This window comes from Diabrotica virgifera, chromosome 4 (genome assembly GCF_917563875.1).
Source record: "Diabrotica virgifera virgifera chromosome 4, PGI_DIABVI_V3a".
NCBI classification, from domain to species: Eukaryota; Metazoa; Arthropoda; class Insecta; order Coleoptera; family Chrysomelidae; genus Diabrotica; species Diabrotica virgifera.
The window spans coordinates 217535329-217556930 of NC_065446.1; the positions used below are offsets into that span (position 1 = coordinate 217535329).

Below are 21602 nucleotides of genomic sequence, written 5' to 3' on the forward strand. Positions count from 1 at the left end.
TGAGAAGAATGTCAGTCCCTTTTTTTTCAGCGAAAAAGTGATTGGAAACAACCCCCTAATCACCACCCTAATTAAAATTAGTCATTGACCTTATTTGGTCTTCTTTATTTATGTATTATTAATAGGTTCTAAAAGTTTGACCGGCTTCAAATGATAAGTTTTTAAAAAATATTGAGTTAAAAGCGAATATCGAATTTTTGTAGTTTGGTAAATAGATACGAAAAAATGTTTAAATATGAAATTGTAGGTTATTTAATTTCCAAGAAAATGGTTTGCAAAAATTTTTTCTATGGCAAACATTGAGTGAGCTATTGACAATTAAATTTTGTAATAACATGCAAAAACCACCTTTACCAACCCTTTCAAAGTCATCTCTTTTTGCGACTGAGGATTTTATAAGGATTTAATATTAATAGCCTTATAGATCTTGTAAAAACCTACAAAATTCTTTTTTAACCAACTTTCTTAGATAAGAAATTAAAAGTTCGTTTAAATAATCAGTAGTAATTGCACAAGAGCTCTAAAATTTTTGAATTTTTCCCGAGTGACACTTTGACAGTTTTAATTTCACGAGCCTAAGGCGAGTGAAATTATGTCTCAAAGTGTCACGAGGGCAAAAATTCTATATTAATTTTAGAGATCGAGTGCAATTTGTTGCGATTATTTCATGAATAAAACTGTTCAAAACCAAAACGTTATTGTAATTTATTTATGTAAGTACAAATTAGTGCAATTAAACACACAGTTGTTATAAATATTAATTTGACTGTTGAAAGTCATTTTTATAATTTTTAAAACATTTATTGTCATTAATGTCACTGAATGTATTTTTTCGTAGCAACGAAGGACATCTGACGTAATATACTTGACGACGGGAAATTATCAAAAATGATCGATTTAATTTAGATTTATGTAGCTTTCTATTGGTCAGAATCTCCTATGAATGAAATAATCAATATAATTTTTTGAAAAAAAAAAGAAATCCAATTGGAAGCATAATAATGTATGTTAGCGGTATTTTTAATGATTGTCCTTATTCATTCTTTTTTATTTATATATTATTAATAGATTCTAGAAGTTTGACTGGCTTAGAATGATTAGTTTTAAAAAAACTGGAATTAAAAGCGAATTAATATAACGAATTTTTGTAGTTTGTTAAATGCTATTTTCTTCAGAATAGAAAGATTAGCATCAGAGATACGAAAAAATGTTTAAATATGAAATTGTAGGTTATTCAATTCCCAAGACCTTGGTTTGAAAATTTTTTTCTACGGCAAAAATTGAGTGAATCGTAAATGAGTATCTAAGTATGTATATAGAAAAACATTGATTTTTCGATATAAAACTAACACTTTTAATTGCGAATAAATCGAAACCTATTAATTTTATCAAATAAATGTATGGAACATTTTTTGCTTAGAAATGATGTTTTTATCAAGTTTTGCGATCAAAATATAATAAAAAATTTCCACCACCGAGATGGGGTGGCAACCACCACCATGGTGCCTCCATGCCTTTCGGCATCATATAGATTTTGATCCTTGGACTATCCACTACTTATTCTCAAATTTTCAAGCAAATCGATCTATTCTGTAAAAATTGCGAGGTGAAAAGCTTCGGTTCCTGGACTACAAGGACAAATGCAATCCTGTTTTATTCATCCACATCGCAATCTACTCTATTCTTCTTTTCTTATCATAGTATATCGCACCTTTGGAGAAACACTGAGGTAAGTGCAAATTTCTTAATTGTTGAGAAAACGCGTTTACAGTTTTGAAAGTTAGTTAAGGCCAGAAATGAGATTCAAATTACAAGAGAAAGTAAAAATTTTTTGTCCACGGTTTTAGTTAGTACCGTATAATCTGTACTATAATATATTAGGATTTTTCTTAAACATCTCCTCTTAAAACCGTCTGAAAGGGAAGATTTTTTTCACCAAAAATTTTATAATTTTATCATTGCATACTAATGTTGTATCACGCACAAGTACTGACAATCTGACTTTGTTGAACCAAGAGAGCAGGTAAAAAAGAAAATTCAACAACGACATATAACACGAAATAGCGAAATAGGGAAGAGTTACAACTCTGACTTTGTTTCCCCAGACAAATATGAGTATTACGAGTATCATAGTGTTGATAACTCAATTTGTGAAAAATTTGCAATTGTGTCAGTGTTTCCCCAAAGGTGGGATATATTCTACAAGCTATATGATTTACTATCTGATTAGGACTTTTATCCGCTTAGCGTACTATCAAACAGGAATCACGTTAGTGTTGATACTACTTGATCTTTCTCTCGTAATCATAATAATAATAAATAAAGAAGTTATTTATAAAATCACAATAAAGACCTCGATCAAATTGGAAAATACAGGACAAAGGTTAAACGGAAGATAATAATACGATCTCGATGATATCATTCATGTATAAAAAATAAATTCACAAAGAAAATTTCTTTGTTCAAAAGACGATTTATTTATGTTAAGATTGTCAGTTAAAGTTAAAATAATAGGTTATAGAAAAATTAAGATTTTATCAAGGCCAATATTGAAGTGTAGGTACAAGAAACTTTTGATATATTATATAGGGTGACCCAAAAGTAGCGGAACGATCGAATATTTCGCGAATTGAACATCGGATCAAAAAACTGACAAATACGTGTTCAATAATTTTCAAAAATCTATCGAATGGGACCAAACACGATCCCCCACTCCACCCCCTGGCAGTGGGGTGGGTGGTAACTCTAAAATCTTAAATAGCAGCTTTATAAAACCCCATTTTTTATTGCAGCTTTATATTCCTCATGAAAGAATATAACATTTATTCGAAAGATTTTTTTGAATTGTTGATAGATTGTGCTAATAAATCGTATTTTTCCGACTATAGCGCCATCTATCAACAATTCCAAAAAATGTTTCCAACAAATGTTACTTATTTTTTCAGAAGCAATTCAAATCTGCAATATTGGGGGTTTAAGATCCTATTTAAGATTTTCAAGTTATCCCCACCCCATTTCCAGGGGGTGGTGTGCAGGGTCATGTTTGACGTTATTTGATAGGTTTTTGAAAAATATTAAACACGTATTTTTTGGATTTTCATTTGGAAGTGTATTTTTCGAGATGTTAGACCCTTTCTATAATTTATCTATGGTTATCGTTTTTTATCGTTTTTTTCCGATTATAGCGCCATCTATCCACAATTCGAAAAAATGTATTGATTAAAAGTTGCCTACTTTTACGCAAGGAATCCAAATCTGCAATAAAAACTGGTAGTTTCCATTTTTTAGTCGTGTTTGGTGTCATTCGATAGATTTTTGAAAATTATTGAACACGTATTTTTCAGTTTTTGATCATTGAGAAATATTCGACCGTTCCGCTACTTTTGGGACACCCTGTATAATGATCAAATCATTTATGCAGCGCCTGTTGAAACACCTTTATAGTTTATTAGTTATTTTATTTATAGCATGCATGAAGGTAGAAGTGTGATAACTGTTATTTGCATTATTCTGTAATTACAAATGTTAAGTACCAAGTTGATAATAAAACTGTGAAACTACAAAAAAATATATATATATATAAATTTCAAAAATTAGTACTTAGTTTCTGTTAAGGCTGTTTTATCAGTTGAAGCACATTGCAATGTTAAGTGGGCGTATCACTTACTTTCGTAGACTGCTGACGTCAGACACACGTGACTCCCTATTTAAAATTGATTTGAAGTAGGGAGTGCGACCGACAATTCGATCTTTACTCAGTGGCGCCGGCGGACAAGTATTTTAATGACAACAAAATGCATTATTCTCCATTCAAATTAGTTTTGTCGGGAATACCTTTTTAGATTGATTTTATCGTAGGTAATATTTTAAAAAGAATTATCACATTTTTGTCACATAGTTTGGCCTAGGATAAACTAGTACGGCCTTCTTCTTCTTCTTCTTCTTGTAGTGCCTATCCGTTTCGGATGTTGGCGGCCATCATGGCAATCTCTACTTTTCACACTGCTGCTCATAAAAGATTTGTAGTGGTTGTGTTGAACCACGTACGTAGATTTTTCAGCCAGGAAATCCTTCGCCTAGTACGGCCTAGCCTACACTAATTTAGCCGAGTCGAAAGTAATTTGACGAACATGTAAGGACTTTTACATGCGGGGAATTCCCAAATTACGTCCTTTATAATCCAAGGATGGTACTAAAAGTGAGAAATTTGACCTAGGCTGTCTGTCCGTCGGTCCCTCCGACCGCGAATATAACTGCTCCGTCACTATACTAGGTGGAATGACAAATAAGGTGTCAAATGAAAGCTTATAATCCAAGGATGGTACCAAAGGTGAGAAATTTGAACTAGGCTGTCTGTCCGTCGGTCCGTCCGACCGCGAAAATAACTGCTCCGTCACTATACCAGGTAGAATGAAAAATGAGGTGTCAAATAAATGCTTATAATCCAAAGATGTTATTAAAGGTGAGAAATCTTAGCGAGGCTGTCTGTCCGTCTTTCCGTCCGATAGCGAATGTAATTCTTCCGTCAATATACCAGATATAATGACAAATGAGGTGTCAAATGAAAGCTTATAATCCAAGCCTGGTACTAAAGGTGAGAAAGGACCCCGCAGAAACCTTATGGGAAATGGCTCTCTGTCAAATGCTCTGATACTTTGGATTCTGGTAGTCCTTGATATGTAGAACAAAAGACTTCATGGGCGCGTAGCTCCAAAAAATTATAGTTGTGAGATATAAGCCTCTGAAGTTATAGGTACAGTGAGGACGTTTGAGTTGAAATAAATTCATTTTCTCGAGAATGGGAGACTCTGGAGATAAATTACGAATCAGCTCGATTTTTATTTTTAAATAATAATTTTTTGGCGTATATATCATACTAGTGACGTCATCCATCTGGGCGTGATGACGCAATCGGTGATTTTTTTAAATAGGAATAGGGGTCGTGTGATAGCTCATTTGAAAGGTAATTCAATTCTCTATTCACTAATGTAAACATTAACATAATTATTTATACAGGGTGGCCAAAAAATTTTTTTAATTAAATTAATTGAGACAAAAAGAAGAATGTATATAATTTATTTATTTCGAAATACATTTTACTGCTGTCAGAAAACAGAAAAAAAATGTTAATTTGAAAAATAAACATTGCCTTTCACTTAAATTAAATGTTCAAACTGCTAAGAGGTAGGTGGGTGGCAGCTTTAATATTGAATTTAAGCGAAAAACAATATTTATTTATCAAATACACATTTTTTTCTGTTTTCTGACAGCAGTAAAATGTATTTCGAATTAAATAAATTATATACATTCTTCTTTATGTCTCAATTAATTAAATAAAAAAAATGGGACACCCTGTATAAATGATTATGTTGATGTTTATATTAGTGAATAGAGAATTAAATAGCCTTTCAAATGAGCTATCACACGACCCCTATTCCTATTTAAAAATATCATCGATTGCGTCATCACGCCCAGATGGATGACGTCACTAGTATGATATATATGCCAAAGAATTATAATTTAAAAATAAAAATTGACCTGATTCCTAATTTATCTCCAGAGTTGCCCATTCTCGAGAAAATTTATTCCAACTCAAACGTCCTCACTATACCTATATCTTCAGAGGCTTATATCTTAGAACTATGATTTTTTGGAGCTACGCGTCCATGGAGTCTTTTGTTCTACACATCAAGAACTACCACAATCCTAAGTTTCAGAGCATTTGACAGAGAGCCATTTCCCATAAAGTTTCTGTGGGGTCATTTGTTCTAGGACTTCCGGTTCTAGACGCTCACTTCAGGCCAAACTAGTTTGGGCTTTAGTAACATTCTTGGATTATAAGCTTTTATTTGACACCTCATTTTTCATTCTACCTGGTATAGTGACAGAGCAGTTATATTCGCGGTCGGACGGACCGACAGACAGACAGCCTAGGTGAATTTTGTCACTTTTAGTACCATCCTTGGATTATAAGCTTTCATTTGACACCTCATTTGTCATTCTACCTGGTATAGTGACGAAGCCGTTATATTCGCGGTCGGACAGATGGACAGACAGACAGCCTAGGTCAAATTCCTAACTTTTAGTAGCATCCTTGGATTATAAGCTTTCATTTAACACCTTGCTGAAAAATCTACGTACGTGGTTCAGCACAACCACTACAAGTCTTTTCAGAGCAGCAGTGAGAAAAGTAGAGATTGCCATGATGATCGCCAACATCTGAAACGGATAGGCACTACAAGAAGAATAAGAAGAAGGCCGTACTAGTTTATCCTGAAGTGTGAATCTTTATTATATCAGGATAAACTAGTTTGGCCTGAAGTGTGTTTATTTATATCAGGATAAACTAGTTTAGCCTACGCGTGATATGATAAACTAGTTTGACCTAGGTCATACTAGTTTATCCTAGGCGGTTAGGACAAAGTAGTTTGGCCTAGGCCAAACTAGTTTGTCCTGAAATCGGGTTTGGCCGGTAATATACATTATTTTAATATATTTATAGGTTGCAGTTACATAAGAAAAGTATCCAATTGAATAAAACACAAATCGTGGATAATAGTATAATTTTCTGTCTTATTTTAAAACACCCTGGGACTCATTTCTTATCTTGTTAACTTATATCCCTAAACTAATGTAAATACTTAAAAATACGCGTAAACTAAAGAACTTGTAACTTATACCACTAAACTAATAATATATTAAGTAAAAATACCCGTAAACTAAATAAGTTTAATGTTTTCAAAATAACTAAGAATACTGTAAACTGTAAACACTAAGCAAGTTGATGAAGAAAATACAAGAATGAATAACTGGAAATGGATTCTAATAATTCAAGCGAACTGACCGACTGACGGTACGTTCATGAGATTTGTCGCCACGAAGGCGATAACGATGAAACTAAGCGCCAATGCTGCGTACCACGTTTCATTATTAGATTTCAATATTTTTAGCAAATTTTCTTCAAAGTTGGAACACGCTTTTCTCGATTATTACTGGACACAGAAAGGTGAAAAAAAATCAACGATTACAGAAAAAAAAACTCTTTCAAGTGATGGGAGTAAAAAGTTTGGTTATAATAGAACGTTAAACATTATAATCTAATTTTTCAACAGAATTTTCAAAAAAATAAAAAAAGTAAAACCATCATTTTAAAGGCAACATAATTTCGAATAACGTGTCCAAATTTCAAGACATTCTGTCGGTAAATAACCGAGAAAACACTGTCCCTAAGTTTTGGTGCACCGATAAAACAGCCTTAATGTACTTTATATTTTACGAGGAAATGTATTTATAGCATACATGAGGATATAATATGTATGATAACAATAATCGTTAGTTAAGTGTGATACGTGTTAAACACGTTTGGCTCTAATACAGGGTTGCCCGCTCAAAAGAGTCTCCCCTGATATTTGTTAATATTCATTTAATTTTGTGAAACTGCTAAAATAGGTTCATTTTTATTTAAATAGGACATCTTTTAACGATATTATCGGTAATTTGTCAACCCCCTCTCTTCTATACGTCAAACCTTTAATTTTAAATAAGGAATAGGCCGTGTGTAGCACATCATTAGACAAGTATTTCGCTGCAAAATTCAGGCATCCATGATTTTTGTTGTTATATTAATTCAAATTAATTAATTTAAATGAAGGAAAGAAACACAGACTTACTCACCATCACTTAATAATACTTTGACGACCGGTTTCGATCTCTACACTATTCAGATCATCTTCAGGTCGGCGTTACAAGTAGTTAAATGATGCCGTTACAAGGGCATCATTGTTGTAACGGCATCATTTAACTACTTGTAACGCCGACCTGAAGATGATCTGAATAGTGTAGAGATCGAAACCGGTCGTCAAAGTATTATTAAATGATTGTGAGTAAGTATGTGTTTCTTTACTTCATTTAATATGGACTCACATATGCAACCCATTCAATATTTAATTAATTTAAATTAATTTAAATTAATTTAAATTAATTTAAGTTAATTTAAATTAATTTTATAAGGTTCTCGTTTTCATAAAGATTGTATTTTGAATCTTTTGGAACATACTGTGCCTTTTTACGATACTGATTTTGTCACTTCGTCCTAGTTATACGTTTTTAAATTATTCTCTGTTATTAAATGTTCTCTCTCAACCGACTATTTTTTATTCTCATCTAAGTACAACAATATAAAAGCAAACACATTCTGAACTACGTCCTTTGAAGTCCGCCATTAATATCGAAGGAAAATCTTTCTTTTCCACAGTAGACAGTACCATGGTCCTTAAATATTTGGTATTGTACCCTCAGAGAAAAAGAATTGACTAACCCTTTCTCAACAAGTAAGTAAAATCCCACCACTGTGTTCTTGTAAAAAATGTATTAAAATTGTTACATCCCTTAAAAACTAAGCGTAACACATATTATATTTTGCTAGTGACAGGCATAACTTTGATTTTTTTTAATGGGAAAGTACATCATGTGACACCTCATTTAAAAGCTTTTGAAATACTGATCACAAAAATGTATAATACTTTAATCCTTTTTGAGAGCGTAGGAGCAAAATGTCAGTCGAATTATTTTTAAATGCGTTATTTTTTTCGAATCCTGAGAAAACTAATAAGTATTTTTGAAAAATTTAAACGCAGAATAAAATATTACAGTATTATCAAGGGTCGAAAGTCCCCGAGAACTTCTATAATGTTTAGTTTAATAAGTCACACATAAACTTTTTGTTTATTCTAAGGGATTTTCTGCCCTTCGTAATAATGTAATCTTTATTTCTGTAATTGATGGATTCGACCGTTACTTGATGGAAGTTCATTTTATCTCACAATAAAACACTGAAAAACGTTTGTTTTCTATACTTCCACAAAATTTATTACAACTATGTTATTACTACAGCTGTTTCGGCAAAGTGCCTTTCTCAAGTGATATATTTTACAATGTAAAAAAATATATCACTTGAGAAAGGCACTTTGCCGAAACAGCTGTTTGCCGAAAACAAACGTTTTTCAGTGTTTTATTGTGAGACTTTAATTCTGTGTTTAAATTTTTCAAAAATACTTAGTTTTCTCAGGATTCGAAAAAAATTAATGCATTTAAAAAGAATTTGACCAAAATTTTGCGCCTAGCCTCCCAAATAGCATTAAAGTATTATACATTTTTGTAATCAATATTTCAAAAGCTTTTAAATGAGGTGTCACATGATGTACTTTCCCATTTAAAAAAATCAAAGTTATGCCTGTCACTGAAGAGGGATCGCGTAAAGTTCGAAACATTGATACTATAATATACTATGATTATTTTAAAAATCGACTTATTTATTTTAAAAAACAAATAAGTTAATAAGGGGGGTAACACTTATTCCAACGCACTGTATGAACGTATGTGAAGTTTCATTTTAATCTGTCAATTCATTCTCTGTTTACAAGCCCTTTGGTAGCGACGTACTTTACAATAGAAAAAATCAAGTATCGTGCAACGAATATTGAAAGTGTCTAAGGACTCTTCGCCTTCAATTTGTACAGAAGAAAGATGGGTTGCTGAATTTAAACGTGAAGACGTCCAAAAACAGCGGCAACACCAGAAATCATAGAAAAATACGGCTATCCTATTGAAAAATCGTCTAGTGACCGACAGAGATTTAGTGGAAGCACTGGGCAGTGTACGCAATATTTTGAGTCTGTTTTTAGTGCAGACAGTGAGGGTATTTGGCTCTGAATACCATCCTACTTCATTAATTTACTTGATATTTTCACTGCAAGTAGAGAATAGCTTAAGAAACAAAGTCTATCCTATATCCTAGGGCGCTTATATCTTGGGACTGTTTCCCATCCCTTCTCGGCGGTGGTAACTTTTTGCTCAAAATAACCACGGAAGTCGCTAGAGAACCTAATTCTAAGCAAAAACTGTTCTTTAATTTTTTTAAAAAACTCAATACTTTTTGAGTTATTCCTGGTGGAAAATTTGGCATTTTCATTGAAAAATGACACCTTTTCGGACGGTTATTTGCGAATACCTTACATCGCTCCGCTGTCGCTCGTGCTCTAAACATCGCGTGCGTTCTCAAAAAGCATACTTCACGAACTGTTTTCTAAATAACTATTTTCTTATCGAATCGCAAAACTTATTGAACGTCCTTCTGTTATTATTATCAATATTTTTGAGTTTATAAATATGTGCTTAATACATACACCGGCAAAATTAAAGGAACACCTTAAAAATGGGACATGTTTAATGTCTCGGATTTCCTAAACCGGTTGTCCGATTTGAGTAATTTTTACTATGTTATAGACTTATTATTTAAGAATATTAGTGTAGTAATATTGTTGCTAGACAGGTAAATGTCATTTTATTTTATACCTGTTGTAACAATCATACTGTATTTTTTCCTTAAACATTGGAACACTCTGTGGAATATTCTAGCATATATAAAATATTGAAATTAAAACTAATTTGTGGCTATAGGCTTTCTTAACATGTTCTTTTTTGATTCATTCGCTTATGTTGGATAATAAAAAAGTTAGGTACTTTAACAACTAGTCATGTTCTTCATCAATACCGGGTGTTTCTAAGTAAGTGCGACAAACTCTAAGGGGTAATTCTGCATGAAAAATTAATGACCTTTTGCTCTATAAACATATCTCCTCAAATGGTTCGTTTCCGAGATACGAGACGTTGAATTTTTTCTTACAAACTGACGATTTATTTATTGCTCTAAAACCGATTTTTTTTATTTAGCGTATGGACTTTCTCAGTATGATAAATACACAAATATAATATATATACATATATACACATATACACACATATATACATATATACACATATATTATTCAAACACCAAAACATAATGAATGAATCTAAATATTAATGTCCAATTTACATAGCCATTCAATTGCATCTGGGGAGCATTCCACAAAGTCCTGGAGGTTTCCACGGTAGGCCCGATTTAGGCAATCTGAAACACAATGACTTATGGTCTGTCTAAGCGATCCACAATCACACTGTGGACTTTCTGCACGACCCCATTTGAACAGAGAATCAGCACATTTACCATGTCCGGTACGTATGCGATTAAGCCTCGTCCAGGTGGGCCGGGGGAGACCCGATCCGATGAAACCCTGGGTTGGGGTGGATATCTGAATATAGTCTGCTGCTATTGTTGGCATCCATCTTGTGGACCATTGCCTTTGTATATCATAGGAATCACCAATTGTTCGGGCAGTTCTGATTGGAGGATTTCTAGACCTCAGTCGCTGGTGCTCTTTTGAGATGTCTGGTATGTCTTGATGGATTGGTAATTGTATGTTGGCTACAATTTTCTGATACTCTCTCACTAATGCTGCTGTACGGCGTAGATCTGGTGGGGCAATATTGCTCAAAGTAGGCAGCCATCTCACTGGGGTTGATTTTATTGTTCCAGTGATTAATCTCATGGTTTGATTAAGTTGGACATCGATTTTGTTTGTATGTGCACTATTTAACCATACTGGTGCACAATATTCTGCCACTGAAAAAACCAAAGCTAGAGCAGAGGTCCGAAGAGTATCTGCAGAAGCACCCCAAGTTGTTCCAGCAAGTTTTGTTATTATATTATTTCTTGTTCTCAGTTTACCGGCTGCGTTTGTAAGATGGCTTTTGAAGGTGAGTGTTCTATCAAGTGTGATGCCTAGATATTTGGGGTTGTTGTTATGTTTGATAGCTGCATCATTTAGAGTTACATTGAGGGTATCGCCCGCAAGTTGGTTCGACAGGTGAAAGAGACAGGTTTCAGTTTTGCTTGTGTTAGGACGTAAGCGCCAGTTCTTAAAGTAGTTACTAAGTGTAGTTAGGTCCTCGTTTAGAGCTCGTTCTCCAGCTTCCTTACTATTATCTTGGAAGCCAATGGCCAGGTCGTCTGCATAAGCGAATTTTCTCGATTTTGTTTCAGGTATATCCGCCGTATAAAGGTTAAATAATAAAGGAGCTAGCACTGAGCCTTGAGGTAAGCCGTTGTTAAGTTTTCTAACGCTACTTCGTGCATCATTTATATATACCTGAAACAGTCTGTTAGTTAGTAGATTGTTTATCAGCTGACAAGTTTTGAGACAGGGTATGATTTTCATCAACTTATAAATAAGGCCCTCTCTCCACACAGTGTCATAGGCAGCCGTAAGGTCTGTAAATGTTATGGCAGATTTTTCACGTCTTTCAAAGCCAGCTTCGATGAATGTAGTTAAGGACAGCACTTGGTCACAACAGCTTCGTCCTTTTCTAAATCCAGCTTGCTCAATTGGTACAGCGTCCTCAATGGTGTTACATATTCTATTATATAAGAGTCGTTCTAGTAATTTATAACAGCAACTGAGTAAGGCGATAGGCCGGTAACTTTCAGGCAGCTTGTTGTCTTTGCCAGGCTTCTGGATTGCGATAATTTTTGTTCTTTTAAATTCTGGGGGAAGCATAGCTGTAGTCACAATGTCGCTAAAGAATTCTTTGAGCCATTGTCTTGTTTTTGTACCAGTGTGGACTATAAACTCAGGATATATTCCATCGAAACCAGCTGCTTTTCCCGTTTTGGTTTGGTTAAGCGCTTCGTTTATTTCATCCAATGAGAAGGCACGTGAGTATTCTGATGTTGTGGGGGTATTTGCTTTAAGTTGTTTAAGAGCTTTTTTTACCATCGATGTATGAGTTTTCTCAGATGGAGCTCGAGAGTTCTCAATTATTCTATTGGCTATCTTATTTGGCTCAATTGTTGATTTGTTTAAGTGTTGTGCTCTGCTTGCTTCGCCCAGTTTGCGGATCAGTCCCCATGCCTTCCGACTGGAACGGGAGAAATCAATATGTTCTACGGTAGATTTCCATTTATTAAGTCTAGTTGAATCCAGTGACTTGAGTAAGTTGTCACCGATTTCGGGATCTTCTGATTTCAAAAATTCTTCATATAGTTTTTGGCTTTCTTCCGTCCAGCCTGGGATGTACTCCTTTCGAAAACCTCGGGGGATATGTTTTTTGGCGATAGAGATAACCATTCCTAAAAAACGGTGGTAATTGTTGGCCTTTGGGTCAATGAAGCGAATGCAGGTGTCCAGCTCTTTGGTGTATTCAGGCCAATTTGCTTTGTTAAAATTCCAACGGGGTCTCGGCGTGGATTCAACGATAGAAATTTGTATGCCTATTTCGATTATGACAGGTCGATGTTGGCTGCGAGGGAAACTAGGCAGTACAGTTCGGGAGCTTGGGAGTGGTTGTAACTGTGAGTTACTCGAAACCCAGCATAGATCAGGGTTGTAGCCTTTGCGCCATCTTCTAGAAAAGAAAGTAGGTTTATCTTTTAGACTATGGATAAGGTGGATATTGTTTTCTTCGGCCCACTCCAGGAGTTTTTCCCCATTTTCATCATTGATTTCATACCCCCATTTGTTGTGGTGACTGTTAAAGTCCCCTATGTAAACTGTAGGTTGGTTGTCCTCAGTTTTGATTACATTTGTTGGCCATTTAGTTAATGGTGGTTCTAAAACCGATTGAGATATGCAAATGAAATGTGGTAGGTTGTAAAAGGTAGTTATTGCGCATTTTTTGACATCCAATTAAGAATTTTAGATTCACCATTGGCGTGCATACGGGATATATCTAAAATGTTTATACCCGTATGCACGCCAATGGTGAATATAAAATTCTTAATTGAATGTCAAAAAATGCGCAATAACTAATTCTTGAAACCTACCAAATTTCATTTGCATATCTCAACCTGTTTTAGAGCAATAAATAGATCGTCAATTTGTAAGAAAAATTTCAACATTCCGTATCTCGGAAACGAAGCATTTGCGGACATGTTTATAAAGCAAACGGCCATTCATTTTTCATGCAGAATTGCCCCTTAAAGTTTGTCGCACTTATTTAGAAACACCCTGTATTGATGAAGAACATGGCTAGTTGTTAAAGTACCTAACTTTTTTTTATCCAACATAAGCAAATTAGTCAAAAAAGAAAATGTTAAGAAAACCTAAGGCTACAACTGAGTTTTAATTTCAATATTTTATATATGCTAGAATATTCCACAGGGTGTTCCAAACTTTATGGAAAAAACACAGTATGATTGTTACACCCGGTATAAAATGACATTTACCTGTCCAGCAACAATATTATTACACCGATATTCTTAAATAAGGCTATGACACACTAAAAAATCACTCAAATCGGATAACTGGTTTAGGAAATCCGACCGAGACATCAAACATGTCCCATTTTTAAGATGTTCCTTTAATTTTGCCGTATTATATTTGCCGTTCCTTTAATTTTGCCGTGTATATTCGTATACTTACTATAATATTATGCCCTCCTGTGATTTATTCCTAATATTTTAGCCAGGCCTACCTGTGACTCAGAAATATAGTCAGTTTCTTTGGTAATAGATATAGTTTACATAAATTATTAGGCATTTGCAATTCCTTCACTAGTGACAATTCCTTAATAGCTGTATTATTTATGGACACTACTGAGTACTGTCTCTTTGTAGGAACACACATTTCAGGAAACACCAACACAGTGTAATCTTGGATGTTTTTATATTAGTGTTAAAAGTTATACTTAAATATTCTTTTTTTTCAGATGATGAAACATGGATGGGACAATTACGTAAGGTACGCATGGGGTAAAAATGAGCTGAAACCAATAAGCAAACGTGGTCACAGTGCCAGTATTTTCGGTTCTATGCCATTGGGAGCTACGATCCTGGACAGTTTAGATACACTCTATATTATGGGCATGAAAGATGAATTCAAGCAGGCTAGGGAATGGGTGGCTAATGAGCTGGATGTTGAACAAGCAGTAAGTATTGAAAAATAACTTTTACCTAACTCCTACTAGTTAATTGTTTAAACAGAATATACTGTTGAAGCTTCACAAAGTAATATTTTTCTCAAAAATGAATAACCATTTTCAATTTGGGTCAGAGAGAGCAGCATATGTGCCACCTGATGAGAGACTAATAAGTTTCGAAACCGGTAGAGGTGCTTGCTGCACTCTCTGATTGAACTGGAATAATGATGCGGCTGTAGTTTCGTGTTGCAACGAAATTGAAAATGGTTATTCATTTTTGATTTACATGGTTACTTTGATTGGAGTACGAAGGGAACCATTCTCGTTGGAACTTTACCGCGCTGAGCAGATGGGACGTGAATTATAAGTCTCAGCATCAGCTTAGTCTCAGCATCCGTTATGGCTTGCAAATTGTAGAAGCCTCAGAGGTGTAACCAGAGAAGGTTCCCATTGTTTTCAATCTGGTAAGATGTAGAGTAACATATTTGGATGTTGTTTTATGTGCTATTAGATTGAAATCTTAGTTTTTTTTTATATTCAAACTGACAAATCTTTCCTATTACCAATATTTTTCACACATTATTGGTCCAGTGATAGTTTAATTTTTCACCATACGAAATTTTGTTCGCAATAATAACAAATATTTAGGTTGATTTTTTACAATAGTTATAAACAGTTAACGGTTTTGCCTTATTTTGCAGTTTTAAAAGCAATAAATTAATTTTACAACATTTTGCAATCGTCATTTTAAAGTTTTTAAAAATAAAGTCTTTCAAATGTCTATGTACACTATCGTCTATTCAAAGTCACTGTCACGCAGATTCTGGATGTCACGATGTGGAGATATGGCAAGTCTACGGGTTACCAAAAGTGATGCGAACTTCTGAACACATTGGTACGCTAAATTGGCAATGCACAATTTTTAATTACCTACCTAATTGCTTTTTAACAAAAAGCGAACACAATCTTTGACAGATTGCAGAGCACTTTGTAACTGTACAGTGTACAATAAAATCTGTGACGGATTTGTAAGAGATGTGGCTTGGTTCACGTCTGAATTTACTCTAAGGGTAGCTGGTGCCTGATGTTTGGGGAGTCTTTTTGAAAACATGTCTTTTAGGCACCCAAATCACTAAACACTATGAAACAGTCTTTTATATTATTTACAATTTTGGTAATGTTGTCAAAGGTGGAATTACTCCACTTTTTTAATATCCAAAAATATTAAAAATATTTTTTGAATAGTTTTTAAATGTTCGAATAGATTTATTCGAACAACTGGTGTATGAGTTTTTATACCAATCGTGGTTTGTAAGTAGTCCTGCTGAGGTGACATGTAGAGTAGAGAAAAGAGGACATGGATCTATAAAACGGTTCTCTATATTTTTTTATTAGTAATAGGGATTCCATCTGAATTTTCGAGCGTTGCAATGGTAATCACATTTTGGCAAGGAATTTTCTTATTTCTTGGTTGTGGAATTACAAGTTATTTAAAGGAATTCACGATCTTGATGTTCTCTACTTTCTTTTTTATCGCTAATTAATATAACCGACAACTCTGCGGATATTTTCCCGTTAAAATTCATAGTCACGCTCTTCAGTTACTAAAGTTAGGAATGGCAAATTTTATGATAAGAACAGTTATTGAAATTACATGAAAATATTGTGGTATATTCTAAGTCAGGTGTTGGATTTATTCAGTTTCTAATACACTTTCTCCATGTTTTACGATCTATTGCCAAACGTTTCATTTCGTCTAAACTTTATCTCCTTTTTCACCCTGTTTTTTTGTTCGGTCTTCCCAGCAATTCTTTGGTGAGCGTTTAGTTATTTTGCTTATTCTTCTAGCTTTTACCACTTTCTTCAGTAGTAAGTACTTCTAATAACTTTTTTCATTCATTCTTACGATATCTTCAAATCATTTAATTTGTTCAATTATTATTCTTCTAATATCTTTATTTTAAGTGTAAGGTATACACAGGAACACCTTTTGAATATAAGACAATTAATCGAGAAGTCAAGAGAATTTAATATTCTGTTAGCCGGTGGTCTACAATAGACGCTGTAGGCTGCGTACAACGTCACGCCGTAGAAAAATTGTTCATTTCCGTTAAATTTAATAAACTGAAGGACACAAACTATCTTACAACCGAAAATAGTTAAAAAAAGAGTACCTAATTCTAAAAGAAATTCAAATTACGGGATGAATTGAAGTGACCACTGACTTAGCCGGTGGTATCCTATAGACGCCGTAGGATGCGTACAGCTTGTATTGGAGACTTATACATCTGCTTCATAGCGCTGTTTCATATTATAAGAATTTAAACGTGCGAGGGTTAGAACGCACGACATTCCAATGGTGGTTCATGTAATCATATGGAGCCTTTCTCACTAGACGGTGGTTGGAACGTTCCGTGTAGTCGCCGTGTTTATGTCGTCCCTCGCTTACAACAACAGACGGCAGCCGTGCCGTCTTTACGCACCCGTGCCGTCTTTACGCACACAGTAGGATAGGGGACTTAATGCATCCTTTCATATGATCATCCTGTCGTTCAGTCGCACGAAGGTAGTTTCCTTCGTTGTTTGGTGCATTATTTTCATTTACACTTTGTGGCTGTTTGAAGTAGGTGCATATATTTTATATTATGATGTCTCAGATTGATAGTGAAATATTAATAACATTAATTGAAGCGAGACCTGTTCTTTGGGACAAAACAATAAAAATATATAAAGATAGAAACTTGACGAGAAATGCTTGGAATGGTGTATGCAGTGCACTTAACAATGAATTTGACGAATTAGGTGATAAAGAGAAAAAAACACATTTGGCAAGTAGGTACAGCAAAATTAATTATATGTTACTGATAACAACAGTAATTAAAACTGCTAAGTATATTATAATAAACATTATTTTACATAGTTGCAATTAACGTTGAGTATAGAGGGTGTTCCATCAATATGTGTGAATATAGAAATATATAAATCGTATATTTTTCGTTAATAGGATGGATCCAATGAATTCGGTTCCCCTTATTTCTCTTTCTTCAACGATAAAGTAACCACAACGTTTTAATTTGATTTCGCTCCATATAATATAACTGTACCTTTTATTCTACGAAATTATATTTAGTTTTATAGGGTAAACGACTCGGTGAAGACTGGAGTAGGGCGGCCATGACGTCTTGTGTTAAATTATCTAAAAACAACATTTAAAACGAGGGGAACAACATTTAAAAACGAGTGGATGAAGGAGGGTCTTTCAAATTCTGTCATGAAAAACATAGATTGTAATGTTGTTCTGAAGCTATTTCCTTATGTCATTTTTGTAATAAACTATTCTAAATGGTAAATAAGCCACAGTTTAACTAAAAAAATGATTTTATTAACGTTTCGACGCCCAAATCGGATGTCGAAACGTTAATAAAATATTTTTTTTTAGTTAAATTGTGGCTTATTTCTCATTTAGAATAGTTTATTACATAGATTGTATAAGCTAATTAGATGAGCTAATCCAAGATCCCACAAATAACTTAGTAGAACAACGATTATAAAAACAAATCAAGACTTTTCCATAAAAACAGACATAAATAATAACTGACAAAATAGAAATTGCAAATGAATTAAATACGCATTACAGTATCTACATTAGGACAAAAGTATGGACAAAATATACCCATTTGTAAGAGACATCGTCATGATACATATCAGACATCGTATCATGTACCTACATCAGCCACAAAGTGTAAATAAAAATAATATACCAAACAACACAGCAAAATATCTTCGTGCGACTCAATTCTTATTGTGTGAAAAGGACAAGTGCGTCAAAACTACCGCACGAGAAAACCCTCGCACGTTTAAAATTCTTATAATATGAGACAGCACATAAACTATAGCAAGACGTTTAACAAGTCAAATGGCATCATTTATATCTGATATTAAAAGAAGCGGCCATACCAAAACACATGATTTCACTTATAACTCAATTATACAAGCATGTTTTGTGGAGCTATGTACATAACTGTTTAATATCTACGGAGTATGAGGAGAGCGCTTGAAGGGTGGGAAAAGAGAATCTCAATAAATGGACGAAAAATAAAAAATGATCTACGTTTTGCGGACGATACAGCCTTCTTGCCAACAGCTAAAAAGACCTGATTGATCTCATACGTCTGGTTGAAAATAAGAGCGGAATATCCCCATGTTTCGTTCATCCACTGAACACGTTCAGGGATATTCCGGCTCGGAACAGGGGGTGGTTTTAGTTGGTAGGCGGCTGGTTATGGGGACACGCGGGACACATGGACCATACTCTGGTCTCTGTGCCCTGGTGTGTTCTCCTCTCCTGTCCGAGTCCAACAGTACTAGGGACATCTTCCCTAGTCAGCTAAGAGCGTTCCACCTCAGTCCAAAAAAAAGGTGGTGATTTGGGGGGATTAAAAGGTGATGGAAAAAGTTTTTTTAATTTCCGGCGAAAGTACCCCGCTCAAACCTTATGGAAATTAGGTCCCAGTGGATTTCGTTCATACTTTGGGAAAATACTCTTTGAAGCATCTTGATAAAAAGTTCTCATGAGCACAACTGAATCGTATGAAAGATTTTCAAGATATAGAGGCACAAACTCGGAAAATTGTAAGATTTACTGGGTATTCCAATTCCCTGAGTTACTGGTTATCTGGCAACATGTAGAAGTTTGGATCAAGGAAAAGTACTAGTAGTCTAGGATTTTTTCCTGGCTATTCAATGGTGACCTTTACTTTGACCTTGACCTTCAACGGACGTCACCTTCTGGAGTTTCGAGGGTTTTCGGCATTAAATTGATATAAACAGATTACTTAAGGGTTTTTGGGATCGTTAAACACGAATATGCCATCAGAATTGACCTCCGGAGGACGTGGTGGCCAGGGTTACTGCAAGGGACGTCATCTTCTAGATTCTAGAGTTTCGATGGTTTTCGGCATTTAATTGATGCTAATGAATTACTGGAGGGTTTTTTGATGTCGCTAAACACGAATATGCCACCAGAACCGACTCCCGGAGCACCTGGTTTCCAAGGTCAATGAAAGGGGCTCCTGGAGTTTCGAAGGTCTTATCTTCGAAACATTAATGCAAACGGATTAGTTATCGGTTTTTGGGGTTGCTGAACACGAATGCGTGATCTGCACAGACACAGGAGCACCTGGTGCCTAAGGCAGGTTATCTTCTGGAGTTAGAAACCTAAACATAATCCATTTGATTCCTCCATTTGATTTTTCCGAAACTCCAGAAGCTAACCTGTCTTAGGCACCAGGTGCTGGGCTGATCACGTGTTCAGCAACCCCAAAAACCTATAACTAATCCGTTTGCATTAATATAGTACCACAGATCCTCGAAACTCCAGGAGCCCCTTTCATTGACCTTGGAAACCAGGTGCTCCGGTAGTCGGTTCTGGTGGCATATTTGTGTTTAGCGACCTCAAAAAACCCTCCAGTAATTCATTTGCATCAATTTAATGCCGAAAACCATCAAAACTCTAGAAGATGACGTCCCTTGTAGTGGCTCCGGCCACCACGTCCTCCTGACGTCAATTCTGATGGCTATATTAGCGATCCCAAAAACGAAATGCCGAAAACCCTCGAAACTCTAGAAGATGACGTCCGTTGAAGGTCAAGGTCAAAGTAAAGGTCGCCATTGGTTTGACAGGAAAAAATCCTAGACTACTAGTACTTTTTCTTGATCCAAACTTCTACATGTTGCCAGATAACCAGTAACTCAGTAAATTGGAATACCCAGTAAATCTTATAATTTTCCGAGTTTGTGCCTCTATATCTTGAAAATCCTTCATACGATTGAGTTGTGCCCATGAGAACTTTTTATCAGGATGCTTCAAAGAGTATTTTCCCAAAGTATGAACCAAATCCACTGGGACCTAATTTCCATAAGGTTTGTGCGGGGTACATTTGTATTTAAATAGGAGTAAAGAGAGTAAAATGTTTTGTCTGGAATTAAATATAATAAAGACAAAAATCAAGATAGTGGATAGGCAACACAACATTCATTCATATATAACCAAAATTGACCGATTTGAAGTGAACTCATTCTTGTACCTATCTGGCATTATTGATCATAAACACAGAGATGTTTCCGAAAGAGATAAAACGTAGATGTGATCTAGCCAATATCGCTATGGGAAAAATGACCAAAATATGGAAAGACCCCAACTTTTCAAAAACCCTAAAAATGATATTGGTCTACTCATTAATATTTCCAGTACATACTGACATATATGTAGAAGCGAATTTTGGACATTAAAGCAATCCGAAAAGGGGATATAGAAGCGAAAATATAGAAGCCATTGAAATGTTCTGCTGGAGAAGAATTTTGCAAATTACTTGACCCAACCGTGGAAAAAATAAAGAAATGAGATATTTACTTTGTTCCATACTTTCTCCTAACGCTGTATATTTTTCCCGAAAACGGCAGTTTCCGCAAAAGAATCCTAAAACCACTATATTTTCCTTTATTGCTAATAGTGTAGGAAACAGGTTGAACCTCGCAAACTGGACACAAGTCCGGTTTTATTTTTGCTCTGGTATATCAAGGAGTGCTTATTATGAGACTAACTTTTTCTTAAATTTTTTTTTCCCGGAACCCCCCTTTTATCCCTTTAAAGGGGGTAATTAGTGGTTTTTGAGAAACGTAACCCTTCCTGTACGTTTAGCAAAAAATTTCGTTAATAGAAATATGAAGAGGTCTCCATTGCCTACAATTTATTCCCGACAGCATATATGTCTATCACCCACCGTTTAGCGGGGGTGGCTTATTTT

The 21602-nt window shown here is 34.8% G+C and overlaps 1 protein-coding gene across 2 annotated transcripts in view; it reads left to right on the forward strand.

Moving 5' to 3' along the window:
• The window catches only part of LOC126883295 (mannosyl-oligosaccharide alpha-1,2-mannosidase IA-like), a 662535-nt gene that overhangs the window by 578176 nt on the left and 62757 nt on the right, over positions 1-21602 (forward strand). For both annotated transcript variants that reach the window (XM_050648655.1, XM_050648656.1), the window contains one exon: positions 14587-14805. In XM_050648655.1, coding sequence (XP_050504612.1) covers positions 14587-14805 — 219 coding nt within the window. The remainder of the gene's footprint in view (positions 1-14586; positions 14806-21602) is intronic.